This window comes from Pteropus alecto, unplaced genomic scaffold (genome assembly GCF_000325575.1).
Source record: "Pteropus alecto unplaced genomic scaffold, ASM32557v1 scaffold12, whole genome shotgun sequence".
Classification (NCBI taxonomy): Eukaryota; Metazoa; Chordata; class Mammalia; order Chiroptera; family Pteropodidae; genus Pteropus; species Pteropus alecto.
The window spans coordinates 7,432,676-7,448,485 of record NW_006432669.1 but is presented as its reverse complement, the minus strand read 5'-3'; the positions used below and the strand labels follow the sequence as shown (position 1 = coordinate 7,448,485).

The window sequence follows — 15,810 nt, the reverse complement described above, 5'->3', positions numbered from 1 at the left end:
CTATCTAAAGATGTGAGACTACAGAGAAGAAACACAATCTCTTCATGTCTTCAATTTTCAAAATGTCACAATGAAGAATTACAGGTAGTTTTAATTCTTTTTATCTTTGCTTTGAAACATCAAACTAGATTTGGAATATTATTCACAGCAATGAAGTTTAACCTCCAAGAAGCCTAAATGGTAATGGTGGCTGTGTCATAAATGTGCCTGTGTTGCTCCAAACCTCAGTGAGGCCCTTCACTCCTCTTCCTTCCTGTGGCACTTTTTTTTCATTTGTAGATAATTTGCCTGACTCACAATGTTGTTGTTCTAGTTAAAAGAAACAATACATATGAGAGAGAAAGGGCAAAAGTTCTCTTTATGATGTAAAATTCTATTTACATATTTTAGTCTAGGTCTTAATCAGATAATAAAACTTTCAAATTTATTCTGAAGTGAGTAACTAAATGTTGAAGAGTCAGATCTGTAGGGCTGCCTTTAAAAATATATATAACAGAAACATATTTTTGGCAAATGGGAAGGAGACTGCTCATGATATAAAATTTACAAATATTAGAAAAAAAAGAACTTGTATAATATAAATGTAACCAATTAATCATAGGACGAACTTCATAGGTGTGAATGATTTTGATGAATATATGAAAATTTTACCAGCAATGAGAATAATTCACCCACAAATTCTATAATAGGTAAAAGATATTTACATTATTCACAAGATGATATAACTATCATTAAATGAAACAAGTGGGAAATTTTAAATATTATCTCCCTAAATATTTCTAGATATGCTCTATGTTTTAAAAGAAATTGAGAGACAGTGTTGTATTAGGGTTCAGAACTAATTCAAATAATAATTCTTCTATATAACAATTATTTAAATTTGGGAATGTTGTTTATCTTTCTGAATTTCTCTTCCTTCTGTCAAAAACAAAACCCCTAAACAAAACCCTAAATTAATTCCTATATCATAAGGTATTTGTGGGAAGTAAATAACATTTGAAAAGTTTAGCACATTGCTAAATATCTAGGAGGCATTCAATGGATGAGAACAATTATTATTTTTTATCATTACTCATATCTGTTTCCAGTGCTTTCTCTGTGATGGCATTTGACATTAGGACTGTCTTAGGTTAGGGTTTCAGAGAAACAGTTTGAGATGGAGACTCCATTGAGATGGAGACTCCGTTGAGAAATGCCATTGAGATCAACATTTGTGGGGAGAATGAAGAAAGTGGAATTGAGCATAGGATGTGTTTAACTCTGATGCAATCATAACAAAGGCCTCAGCTTATCCCATAAGAAACTCTGGAGCTAAGATGGCCCCCCAGAATTGTCTCACTTTGAGGCAAGAGACTCGGCCTTTATAATCATCTCCATTCATTCATTATCCCTACCCTTAGGCACAGGCTGGGGGAAGGTATAATTTGGGCCAGACAACTCTCTCTGGCTGACAGCAATTCCCAGAGACGGACTCAGCTGAGAGCCATCAGCCACTAATACTCTCAGTGGCTTGAGAAAGGGGTGCCTTATTTTTGAAAGGGGAATCTGGGGAGTGCCTTATTCTTGAAAGAGGAATCTGGGCAATACACTGTGGTATCTATTACAATGGTGTATGATGTCCTCAGTTAAAACTGATACAATTTGTTATCCTTCCTAATTCAATTCATTTGGACAGGCCTACAAATCAATTAAAATAATGAAAGGGAGAGGCATGCAGGAAAACAAAAGGAAGACAGAGGTAATTATAACAAATTACCAAGATTTGAATAGAAGCCTCTTAAGAAAAAACAGCAAACACTGATTGTGGGCAAAACTGGAATATTGAGACAAGATTATAAGTATTCGGTTCTAAAAATAATTTATATACTCATTTCAGTAACAACTTGAACATTTGATACATGTAGAAAGTTACACTTTTATAATTTAAAGAGTGGGCTTAATATTATGCATTTATTTATTTATTCATTCTAAACTGTTTAGAACATATATAATTTATAAAAACTTTTGCTTTGTTGTAAAAATAAGTCTTTGTCAGATGAGGAAGAGGAAGAGGAAGCAGTTCTAGAATCAAGTTCCACTGATTATTCTTCAATGTACAATGGCAGAATGATTAATAGAAATTTAGAGTAATAATGAAAAAATACAATAGAAATTCTTAACTGAAACTCATAATATCTGGAGTATTATTTTGCATAAAAATACTTATTAGAAGTTTGTTATACATCTTAGAAAGACTAATAGGTCTAAGTAAGTAATTTACTATTGAAAATGACTCAGGTTAGAATTTAGTTTAATAAAAATCATTGAAACAAATCAAATAGACTTCATGGTCAAGGTTGAAAATAATAACAATGGTTGCAGAAATGTACTGGGGACTACCAATAGTCATATTTCCAAAGACACAGGAATTTCATTACTGATTAAATTCATCCTTTGGTTGGGTTAAAAACAACAAACACAATGAGAATGTATTATTACAGAAATCCAGTCTGAATATATATATATTCAGATATATATACATATATATTCATATATATTCATATATATATATATATACACACATATATGAATGAAAGGAAAAAATAATTTTTGAGAAAAATAAAACTTCCAAAAGGGAAAATATATGGAGTTCTAGACTTTATGCACTTCTTAATTTCTGGAGTTTACACTCTAGGAAAATAAATTCTACTAAGAGGTAAGGAGTATTTCCTATTTCTTATTCTCTACTTTTCCCAACCCAATAATCTGAAATATCCAGATGGCTCTGATAAGAATCTCTGAGAAACATCATTCTTCGCTATATTTTTTATTCCCACAGAGATCACAGAACATAGGCTACTGATCTGATTTTTCTCAGCATAGCCTACACTAAAATTGCCATTATCAAGAAGCTTTATTTTCTCTCTAAATCAATCAGTCAAATGACCAATCAATAAATCAACCAACCAAATATGCAGTTTTGTACTACAAAACATTTCAGAGAAACTAGTAACTTTCATATCACCCATAATGCCATGTAAATATATTATAAAGATAAAACATCTATCAAAAATGGAGCCTCTAAATGAATAAAAATGCTTTGTATCCCTACCATAATACCATATCTGAAGGTTTCTTTTGGTAGATTCTATGAACAAAGGGAGGCCTGTGTGACTTGGATGGTTAAGTCTATTTTTTCATATGTGATAACTTTGGAGGTATCACTTGATTATACTACATCTGACAAACTATAAAAAATGAAGAGAGACAATTAGAGTAAAAATGAAGGTGGATAATCAACATGGGGCTAGTATCCAGCTGTGATCCTGAAGGTATTATGGTCCACAGATTACTCAGATAACATCCCCAGAAATTAAAAAGTGGTCTTCCAATAATAGACTGTCTCAGATGTCATCTAAGGCAGTCATCTTTTATTCAGTTCCAAACCGTACTAAAGTGAACATCCAATTTTATGTAAAAAGTTAAAAAGCAAGAGAATAAACTATTTTATAATAGGTTTTAACATAATTTTATGCAGCATTTATATTAAACCTCTGAAATAATGCAATAGTTGGCTAAACTGAGAAAATGCTTTATGTCACGATTTTATTTTTTGTATTTAATAAATATTGACTGAGTAGATATTTTATGGATGTCCACAGTGCAAAGTGATCAAACATAAAATGCTTTTAGGGACCTCGCAGTTTAGCTTATTTCATTAATATATAAAATGTTGCAGAATCACATACAAGCAGGGAAAATGGATGTGGTACACTTTCCTGGAATAATCTGAAAATTCTAAGGCCTTGAGGGTAACCTCTTTCCTTTTCAGTCCCGAAGCTTTGGTTGGTATTTACTCCATTATTGAATGCCATTAAAAAGACAAAGTGACTTCTTTTGTTAAGTTAGGTTGAAGACTGGAGAGAACTGTTATAAAGCAAGCATGTGGCAGTCAAAAAATTACAGCAGAGAAGAGGAAGTTGGTGGATTACCAGGTTTCCAGGATTCAGAGCAAGACAGAGATCCAGGAGGCATGAAATCAAGTGGTGATGAAGAACAAGAGCTTTGCCAGTCAGGGAGAGGGTAAGGCTCAGAGTCTAGGAGGCCATATTACTTGAAAGTATGAATATTACCAGTGAGTAAAATGAGCCTAAGAGAATGCATGCCTCTGTTAGATATACTGATCTTCTGCCCTTCTGTATGCTTCCTGATTAGTTATGAAATACTTTCAAGACTCGTATCTGCTAATATGATGAAGAGGATGCAACAGAAGCTCGCCAGGTCCTCAAAACTTTGTGCCTTAGTAAACCCTGGCAGTGTATCCAGTGATTTTATTCATTTTAAAAACATTAACATTTATCCACCAGGAAAGAGAATGGTGCTAGTTGAACACTTACTGTCATCTGTTCTGAAACTTTTATTCTTTAGGAAATAGATGCTAACTCCCAAGACAATAAACTAGGAGTAGAAGTCACTATAATAAGAAGACTGACACAGGTTAGAATTTTTCTGCTAATGTAAAATCCTCAAAATATTAAAGAGTCTATATTCTGGCCCTTTTTATCTACCTAATACTGCTCAAAAACCAGGGATACAAATCAGGCTTGTTCCTGTATGGTTCCCATGCTTGGTATACAGAGTATCACAATTACTTCTACTTTCCAACTTTCTGACATTCAGATCTTGTTGGCAATGGAATGTACTACTTCAGAGGAGTGAGTTTCTCATCATTAAAAGTGTTACAGCAGACACTCATGATACTGATGGAGAATCCATGTATCAGTTTAAGACAAACTCAATAATCTCCAAGATCCCTCACAACCCTGAGATACAGTATCTTCACCGATTTTAGGTGTCTTTCTCTTTATTCTTTTCCTATCCTAATGCTACCCATTCTCTGAGGTCTAGGTAAAGTTGCACATTTTCCCCAAATAATAGTACTCCCTGTGATAGTTATGAGAAATTGATGAGCTATTACATAACAATTTTTTAGCTGAGTAGTTTGTATACACTATGTGCTCAATTAATTCCTTTTCTTGCTTTCTTCCACAATGATAATAATACACATTAATTTCTCTTCTGGTCTCCAATAATATTTAGCTGTACTAAAAGATTAGTAATTGTTTTTATGGTAATATTTTTCTTGAAATACTTAATATTCTATGTCATCTTTAAATTTATTAAAAATTAGAACCAAATCTTCCTTTTATTTTTATCTCCTGCAGCTTATAGACAAGGGCTGAACACAATGATCAATGAATCTGGAGAGGATAATCTTTATAAAGGAGAATAAACATAATGCGGTTTAAAAATCACACTGTATTTAATCTTGTTATTCCATTTTAGTATTCATGTGGCCTGGAAAAGTCTGATGCTTCAAGTTCCTCATTAAAAAATGGGGTCAAATATCCCCACCTTGCCTTCCTAAGCAAACTGTTATAACCAGATAATTGGGTTAATATGAAGAACCATCCAAATAATGCATTTTGTTTTGGTTACCCATTTAGTTGTAATTCAGCATGTTTGGAGAGTTCACAATGGAAAAGGCAGTTCTTAAGCTAACCATCTTGATGACAACTTTTTAAATTTTTTTTCTCTGCCTAAAAAGAGAGTAAATTGCAGGCTACCATAATATTCAGTGTAACTGTTCTTCATGCATTACAAGGATTAAAACTAGCTTTCGTCTCAAAAAATAATTAGGAATTTCAAGTCTCTGGAAAACAATGCATCACCACAGTCCTCCATTAAGTCTGTGGCTTTGGTCATGGTGCTGTTCAGACATCCTGAGGGTATTAAAAGGTTCTCAAAGACCTCTGACTGACATAAACAATTGTGTCAAAACATGATTGTAAATGCTTTATTTGATAACAGGATAGTTACTCAGGGCCAAAGCTTATAATGGTCGACTTCCTCATTGTAATCTCTGCTCAGTCAGTCTAGAGTGAATGTTCAATCCCTGCTCCACACAGCTGTCAGACTTATCTTCCAAAAAACAAATTTAATCACATCACTACCTACTGAATTCAAAATACAACCCCAATTCTACAGCTTGGAAATCAGTGGCTTTTACTTTTTAATGAGGCCTCTGCTACTTCCCTTTAAATTTATTCAACAAATATAGACTTATTGTCCACTCTGTGCCCTCACTGTACTGTCAGGGTCAGTGGTTCCTCACTGTTCGTGAAACATGCTACCCTTCTATTTTTGCTTCACTTGCTCACTCTGTTTGAAATGCAGTTTCTTCTCCTAGGCACCTGGTAAAATCCTGCCTATCCAGGTCCAGTTCAAATACCAACTCCTCCTACCAGCTGTATGCACAGAGTTCTCTGGTGACAGCACTGTTAAAGTAGATTACAGCATACCCTGCTGTCTCTCTCCTTGAATTGTGCTTTCTTAGGAGTGAAGGGCCATGCCTTTTACTTTGGATCCTCCACAGCACTTAACTTATAAACTGAATTGAAATAAAAATCTTTAGAATAGCCACATTAATTTGCCACATTCAGTTAATTCATATCACTGCCAAAAAGGTGATTTTGGTGAACTGGATCAAACGTTTATAGATTTGCAAAGACCCTTTTAAATGGTGGCTTCATTAATGGACTCACTCCAAATCAGTCATATTGCTGGGTTTGTAAAACATGGCCTAAATAAAGAGGGCAAGAAAAATAGAAGCATTTTTATTATAGATGTTTCAATTTAAATTTCGAAGCAATACTTATTTTTAACATGATGCGACTATGTTTATCTATTCACTCACTTAAAATGCAGTCCAAAAGCACTATTTTACTTAACACATAACAATGTACATTGTATATAGATGTTATAAAAGCTACACATAAAAATTTGCCCAGAGCTTTATCTACAAATCAGAGGCTATGTACAAAAGACACCGGTACAACTAGTTTAAAGGTAGAAAACTTCATTAAGCTATATTTTGGTGTATATATATATACATATTGCTAAATTTCAACACCATTGATATCTTCACTTATTTATTTTTTTGGTCAGAAATTTGGTTGATTCATTTGACTTTCTGTTGTGTTAATGTGCAAGTATACCCCTCTTTCTGTTCTGATTCATCCCCATGCAATTTTACCCACTGGTGGATTAGGCCCCAAGGCAGTTAATTTAGAGAGAGCTCCAATCAAAGGTACTCTATTTCTTCTTAAGTCCCTGAATTCTGTATGGCTTTCCTACCCTGCTGGGCCAGTCTAGGCCCTCTATGATCTCTTCAATGGCTCTTCTTTGAAACTCAGAGCAGGCCACAGACTGCCCCACTTTGGCTCTCTTCTGAGCCCTGCCAGTCTTCAACTGGCTTCTCAACAGCAGGTATCCACAAGTCCCAAGGCTTTCCCAAATCTCCCTGCTATATAACACTTTTATTCCTTTTCCTAAAACATACTATTTCTCAGACATATTAATTCACAAGGAGAAAGGCAGGAGGGGGGATAGAATTATTTTATTTTTTTTCTCTCTGTCTTTTAAATGTCATAAAATGGAATTCCCTCCAATCTATGCCCCTGAAGCTATCCAGGACCCAATCAGTGTTTGAGGAAATTGGGAGAAAAGGGATAGACAATTTATTTTATGTTTTGCATTTTTAAAGCTTCCAATTTTTAAAGTACATATAAACGTCTATTAAGTATTCCGCATATACTAAAAACGGCAAGTCCTACATTACCTTAAACCTAAATATTTTCTCACTTCTTAATATGATAACTTGCTCTACTCTTCTTTTCTATAGTTTATTATCACTGTCTACAATCCAGAGCCTATTTTTAACATGGCTTGTAAAAATATGGGTTAATAGGGAGTAAGGAGTCAATTTTGTACTACTCAAGGGCAAGATCAGCAAGTATGTAAAGAATATAGCAGGTACTGCTAACTGCCAACCTTATGAAAGGAATTAAAGGTATTTACTAATACAAAAGAATGGCATCAAACTAAAGTGGTACTGTCTAAGAGACAAAAACAAGAATTCATATAATTTGACCAGGACCATTAATTTCTCTATTGGTATTTTAAAATAAAGAGGGGGCTTGCTTATATAAAGAAAAAACAATATTCATTTTAGATATATTTTTACTTTATATATGATCGCTCCATCTGAATGTTTACAGATAATTCTGAGAAGATATATTTTTGATGAGAAATGTTTTTGTTTTCAGTGTAATATTTTTCTATCATAACTTTCTGGTGCTGTTTTATGACATTCATGCCATAAAATACATTCACAGTCTTGAAGGAATTATTAATCCAAGGTAAAGGAAATAGAAAAGTCACAAGTTAGAGGAAAATTCATTTAATTTAACAGGATCTGAATATTTTTTACATAACCATTAATAATTAAAATAAACTTATTTAATATGATGTGAACAATGTAGTTGGTAATTATTTCTTATTTATATATCTCTCCCATCAAATGCCAAGTAAATTAGGATGAAAATAATTTGAAGAAAATATTTAATTTTGGTTACATTGGCAAATGTAACTAGAGAGCTCATATTTACTCTTCTTATATAAATTTATCAAATTCTAGTGTGAGAAGGGATCTTAGAAATTATCTGGTCCAACTTGTTCACTTTTCTTCTCTATGAGATCAATGCCTAGGCAAGGCAAGCAACTGGCTTTTTGATACACAGTTGATTAGGGATTAAACTAGAAATTGATCCACAAAATTCTCGACTTTGGGTCTAGGACTTTTTTCACTGTATCACATTACCTTTATCATAAAAAATAAAATTCAATTCTTATTGTTTTATATGTTTAGGCTCATCATAGCTGTGGTTTTCCACTGTTTTCCAAAGTGTTTAGAGAAAAACAAACTGATGTTGGTAAGCACGTGGCAGCATTTTAAATAGAATTTGTGGGCATAAACCATCTCCTTAGCTAACAGAGAAGGGATATAGCAGGTAAAATATCTCTGTCACCCTAATTCTAGCCGGCTTTCTCTCTCTCCCTCTGCCATGTAACTCTTCTGTCTTAAATAAGACTGTAGAGGGAGAGAAGGTGTTTTTTTTCACTTCTCTATTGAGTTAGACACTTGATGATTCTATAAAATTTGGTTCAAAAGATTTCTCATTCCATTTAATTGATTGCTGCATAGCTATGTAAAATAAAGAAGATATTACAAAGAAAAGATTAGGTGGGCAAGAGATGAGTCTGTGGATGTTTATCTAAGGCTAATGCGCACTTTTAACTACAGGTTGCAGAAATTTAAAAATCTCCAATAATTATTATTCCTTGAGGAGTAGGTGAGGCAGGTTATTGCATTTATTCGTTGTATCATAATTATTGTTAATAATGCTTTAACACTAGCCACTTTATGTAGCAACATAACTTTGAGAAGTAATGTGTAAATATTAATAATATTAATCGAGTAAATAAAAGTGCCAAAGTAGCTAGATTTGCATAATAAAGTATTCCTAATTTTTTACTGGGAGTTTTAAAATAATTATTTCTTTCAGTCTGACATAAAACAAATAATGAAAATAATCATTTATATCAAATTAATTTTTTTCCTATTTTTCCTTAACATTTCATAGATAAAAAGTTTTTACATTTGAGTCCAAATTTCTAAAGTTATTATTACTCAAAAAACAAAAGTGTATTAACTTACGGCCCTGATGCTTTCAAAATGTCCACCTTCTTTCTCGAAATCGATAGGCTGTCCTTTTAGTGTCCAGTAGAAAGTGACATCCAAACTGGAATCGTGAATTGCTTTGCAATTAAGAACGATGCTTTCTCCCACAGTTAACTCTGTTCTTTTAGGAGTAAGTTCTATTCTTGTAGGTTCTATAGAAATATAATGCATTAATTAACATAACGAACACGTATTATTTCTCTGCGTTCTATATTATAAATAAAGAGAAAAAACTTACAACAAGGAATCTATGAATACAGTTGTTTCAGATACACATCCTTAATTGAAATATTACATTTGGCATGCTAGGGCACTTTACTATGCTTCTGTAGGGAAGTGATGATTTAAAAGTTCCTGTTCCTATTAAGAAGTCAATTTGGACCAAAAAGAAAAAAGAAAAAAAGATGAGAGACTATGTAAGTAGAAACAGCATTTGACATCTTGGAAGGAGAAAAATTAGACAAAAAAAAGCCACATCCTTCCTGTCCACCTTCACGGACCAGCAAATGTAAATAAAAGGATTTTTACAATAAAAAATGCTCCATATCTAAGGAGAAAGAATACATGTGAGTTCTCTTCTTTAAAGGTTGTAGGAAGCACTTCCCTTCAAATAGCTATGTTAACAGAGATAAAAATATACTACTACTATAAAACCTTGTATTTGCTTTCACTCTACAACCTCTCTTAAGAATGGATAAGAAGTAAAAAAGGGACCTCTGGCTGATTATAAAATATCACTTTTGATAGGTTGTAAATGGTTTAATTGAGATCTGAAAAGAAAGACAAAATATTGAATGGAAATGTTTCTGAGAAAAAAATGTTTAATTATTTAGAGATTTAATTTAAAAAATACACATATACAGGGTTTAGAGCAACTGTGAACTATTAAAGGCTAATACAAGCTGTATACCTAAGGGTTATTTCAGATAGTGATCAAATAACTGCAATATGATGTACTATTTTGAATAAAGTAAGGAAGTGAGGGAGAGAGGATTTTGATTTTGTCTTTCATTTTAGGTAGATTTCTGATTGTAGATATCTCAAGAAGACTGACACAAATAATTAAAAATTAGCCCAATTTTTCTATTCTAGCTCTGCTGTTGGCAATAGCGTAATATGATGAAGTACCATTCTTAACCACCAATCACATCCTTCTAAGTAGTCACTAAGAAGACGATGCGATACCAGGAAAAAAAATGCACTGTAAATGTTAATATTTTAGAAATCAGGTATTCTGTGTGGCAGTCTTAGTTCTGTCTTCATCCGAGAACACGGATAATCACATAATACTGTAGTTTAAACTTTGTGAGAATTAGAATATTCCAAGTAAGTAAATATTCCATTTATCTTGTGATTAACAGAAAACATTTTGTTATTATATAAAAAAATGACTCTGGATCCAGCAGTGCTTCATTATGAAAAAGATTGTTTAGAACACAGAAGGTATAAGACACAGACTGGAAGTAGAAGACTGAGCTGGAGTCCTGTAATGTATACTATAAACGAAGACATCTTTTAAATTATGTTCCTTCCTTCCATTGATGTTTTCCTCTTCTCTAAAATATCAGAGTGCTGTCTATTTTAATTACTTTTCTATTTCTATAGAAAGAAAATTAACATTTTTATATTTTATATGTCCAAAATATTATTCATTATATAACACATGCACAAATAGAAAAAAAATAAGGATATAGTCAGTTACGAAAATATTCCTTTGCCAATTGAAGAGACTGCCTAAGATATGAGATTTTCTTAGTACTAAACACTGACATATAGTCAGTCTCAAAAGAAGGTTCCAGGCTTGAAATCTAATTCACTTTAGAAACAAAACTAACAGAAACATTGAAGCATCAATATTTATTATTAAAAGATGACATACAAAAAATTCCATTACTGCAAACATCTAAGAGCAGCTCTGGCATTAGTTTACCTGATGCGCACTCCAACACCTCACATCTATGTCCTTCTGCTGCTATTCCTTTCTGCTCCAAATTCCCCATTAAAGTGATAATAAAGGAATATTGCTGATAAAGACTAAAATTAACTTTAGTAGAGAAAAAATACTTTTATATTGTTGGCATACTTTTAAATTTTGAGATATTGACTAAAACTCCAGAAAGTTTTCTTTATCTCTCACATATTTTGTTCAAAGAAAAATATTTAAATTTCTACCAACGAGGTATTTCTTTCCTTATGGTCCCCTAAATAATGGAAAGGGACAATTTGGTTGTGTTAGTTCTATTTTTACAATGTATTTTATCAACAGAAGCATGCACACACATATGTGTAAACACATATACATGCATATTACATTTATCCACTTTCTGATAAGGCCATGAAACTATGCTTATGAAATATTAGCCACATTTTCTTACCTTTTACAGATACTGAAGCTATGATTTCAGCAGAACCAAAGACATTTTCCCCTTGGCAAACGTACTTTCCCTCATCTGATTTAGAAGCATTTAGGATCCGCAGACTCCCGTCTGGAAGAATAGCTATTCTGAAAATTATTAAAAAAGGTTTTTTTTCTTGTTTTACTGAACATCAGCTAAGTGGTAAGAAACTCTGATAAAGTCTGAAACTACTTCCAAGGTAATAATAAAATAAAGGACTGTTGTGAAATATGCAGTGATAGTACAGATATTTTATCCTTCAAGAAATTATATAAAAAACCCACTTAATATCTTCTCATATTTAAAAGGGTTAGGGAGTTACAGTTTTTTCTTTTGACAGTTAACTCTAAAACTTGTGGAAAAAAGGTGACCTTGAATTTGGTTATTAAAATTTATACTATAATATCACCCAGCAATATTTTAATATTAAGCTAGGTATTTCATCTCCAAAGAGTGAAACCAAGACTGACCTCAAAAATCAAATATAAAAAGAAAGCATAAAAACATAAAGGAGGACAAGTACAGAACACAAAATTAACTGTAATACACAGCCAAGAGATGATTTATGGTAGTTACTCTACAATGCCACTTGTGCAGCAAGGGTATGAAATTGAAACCTGATACTTGATACCTGACACCTGGGCTGCTCGCACTGCACTTTTTAAACATAAAAACATGATATCTGAGTTTGCATTTGAGCTCATTTGGAGACCTTTGTTAAAAGCAGACCTTGAGTCTTATATGAAAGTGAAAAATTACAGTATTATTAAACATTTTTAGAAGTTCAGTGAAAATGAGTTTGATATTTAAGATTATCATATTCTCCTGTGTAGTTATCATTCGAGAAACATACAGATTTAAATTAAATTAGTACTTTTGTCCTTTTCTCTTTTCTAAGCTCCTAAAATATATAACCCATTATTTCACCGGTATATTAATCTACTCAAGCAACCTAAAAGAAGTGGCTGGCTGTTGTAGTTTTATTTGATATGCCATTAGAGTCTGAACTGACTTCTTTGGGAAAGAGGAAGTAACAGACTGTACTGCTTTTAGTAAGAATCAGTGATCCCGATGAACTTAAAATCCTAAAATTAGATCCTCCTAGTCCTGAAAACAATGATTTATTCCATAGCAACATGATAATATTAAACTCTTTAAGATACAAGAATGGCTAAATATGTTTAGTCAACATCCTTCATATTATATTGTGTATTCAATCTTGCTGACTACCTAGAACTGAGAGTTATTGAGATTATTGAACTTTAAAACAATTGCATTAGATTCTAGGCTGCCAAATATTGCTTATGAATTTACTTATATATTGTCATCAATAAAGGTACCAGTTTAAAAATATCACATTATCACATCGTTTCCAAAATGGATCAAACTCGATTTACAACATATAAGAATGGAGACAAATTTAGAAGCAAGGCAAACTAGAAATAGAAAATTTGATTTTGTAGTTTGTCTAGGAGGGATGCTAACTTTAGATATATGGAATACACAGTGACCTCAAAAGATATATAATCCATTCAAGATGGCCAATGAAAAATTATATTTATTTATTAAAATAGTGCTCAGTTTCTATAAAAGTGGAATATAATTAATTTATCCCATTTCAATCCCCAAAATACAATGCCACAAAAAAGATATATTTAAAAGCAAAAATTACACATTTTGTAAACAAATAAGTATCTTGTGAGAATAACAAACTTTACTGAGATTTAGCTAAAAGACTATAATTTGTACAAACTGTAAATAAAATATCTTGAAAATATCTGGATTTTACTGACTGTTATAAATTCTAATGCAGTGGGTGGGAAATTTGGCTTAAAAGTTCACCTCCTTTAAAGAAATAAATGTATCTTAGATACTGGCAGTATTGTAGCTCTTGATTTAAGATAAGTCCTTTCTCACTGACAGCAGGCAATATATTATATTCTCCTTTTACAGATAGTTTATGAACACTCCTGTATTTTAGGCCACTGATACGCCAGGGGATGAGGAATTTTAAATACCATGATGTTTTTTATCTGTCAAGTGGCAGTGTCATTTAATCAAAAGCCTGTCTACTGATTCATATGGCACATCCTTATCAGATAAGCCTATATTTTTAACTTAGATAAGAAAAAAAAGACAATGAATGTGTTACACGTTATAATATCTGACTATTGCATTCATAACTACTAGATAATTAAATATTGAATAAATATTTCCTTGCAATTTTCCACCTCCACCTATCTTCTTTCCCTTTGCTATTATTATCATGTAACTCCTACATTTGGAATTTTCAGATTTGGGTATTAATTCTGCTGAGACATTCTTGAACTTGGAATAGGGTGGTAAGGGAGTGGTGAGGTAAAGGTCTGTTGGAGTAGGGAAATACCTTAGAAATGCAAACCAGTATTCTAGCATTCAGTATCAAGTTATGCTTAGTATATTTTTCTGGTCTCTTAATTTCTCCACTGAGTTTCTTCCTAGACCTGGAGACATCTTGGGTTTAATCTTGTACTTAATCAGTGGATCTCTGCCTTGCTAAATTGCCCAAAACCACAGTCTCCTAGGATGGCATTGTGTTTACCCTTATCTTACAAGGGGCTGACTTCTTGATGACTGTCCTTATTTCTGAATTTCAGGATCATTTTCTGGACCCTCTATTTCCATGTTTTCCAGGTTCGGCTTACCTCTCAGACACCACACAACATAGTTTAGATCTTTCCAAGTATACTACTTGCCTGGGGGTGCCACCTATTTACCTCCTGCCATATTATTTAGAGATCATGCTCTGACTTTCAGGCTTTCTGGTATTATTATAGCATAGTGGATATCATATCACAGAATCATTAATCATTAAGACTATACACTTTAAAGACAGAGAGGGCTGAGTTCAAATCACTGTCATTGATTAGTATGTACATGATCTTAAGCAAAGTTACTTAACCTCTTTCCTTATAAGTAAAACTGTCATATCTAACTAGTTTTTTAAAGTATTAACTAGATAACATATGTAAATTATTATACTTAGTGGTACATAACAGATATTAATTGAAAATTTACTCAAAAATATATATAAAATCTGTGGCAGATTTTAAAAAGGAAAAAGTAGAGCATGCCAGGGAAAGCTTTGAATATAAAAACCTTAACTATTTAGGGTGTTCTACAAGTCTTTTCTGGGGGGAATAATATTTGAGCTGAGAATTGAGGATTGAGAGAGAGTGAACTAGGCAAAACGTAGGAAAGCAGAGGGAATAAAATTTGCAAAGGCCATGAAATGAGGTGGACAACAAAACCTTGAAAATCCAAATGGCCAATTATGATGGCAGCATATAAAGGCAGGCCAGAGAGTGGCCCAACATGAGACTGGAGATGTAGACATGGGGCAAGATCATGCAGGACCTAGTATACTATGGAAAACATCTTGTCGTTATTCTAAGGGTAATGAATTCTATTTTTTTTTCCACAGCTTTATTGAGGTATGATAGGAATATCATAAGCTCACATTTAAAGCATATACTTTGTAAAGTTTTCACATGTGGATGCAGTCATGAAACCATTACCACAGTCAAGACAGTCAACATATACATTACACCCAAAACATCTGTGTTCCTTTGCATTCTCTTATCCTAACCCATTCTCACCAGGCAACAACTGATCTGCTTTCTGTCACTATAGTAAGTTTGTACTTTTACAGAATTTTAAATAAGTGGAATTATAACATTATGTGTGTGTGTGTGTGTGTGTGTGTATATATACACATATATATATATATATACACACATATATATATACACA

The 15,810-nt window shown here is 32.7% G+C and overlaps 1 protein-coding gene across 1 annotated transcript in view; it reads right to left on the bottom strand.

Annotated features, from left to right (window-relative positions):
* Positions 1 to 15,810, bottom strand: part of CNTN5 (contactin 5) — a 466,521-nt gene that overhangs the window by 117,577 nt on the left and 333,134 nt on the right. Inside the window, exons 11-12 of the mRNA XM_006907500.1 lie at positions 11,998 to 12,125; positions 9,599 to 9,774 (exon numbers count right to left, since the gene is read on the bottom strand). Coding sequence (XP_006907562.1) covers positions 9,599 to 9,774; positions 11,998 to 12,125 — 304 coding nt within the window. The remainder of the gene's footprint in view (positions 1 to 9,598; positions 9,775 to 11,997; positions 12,126 to 15,810) is intronic.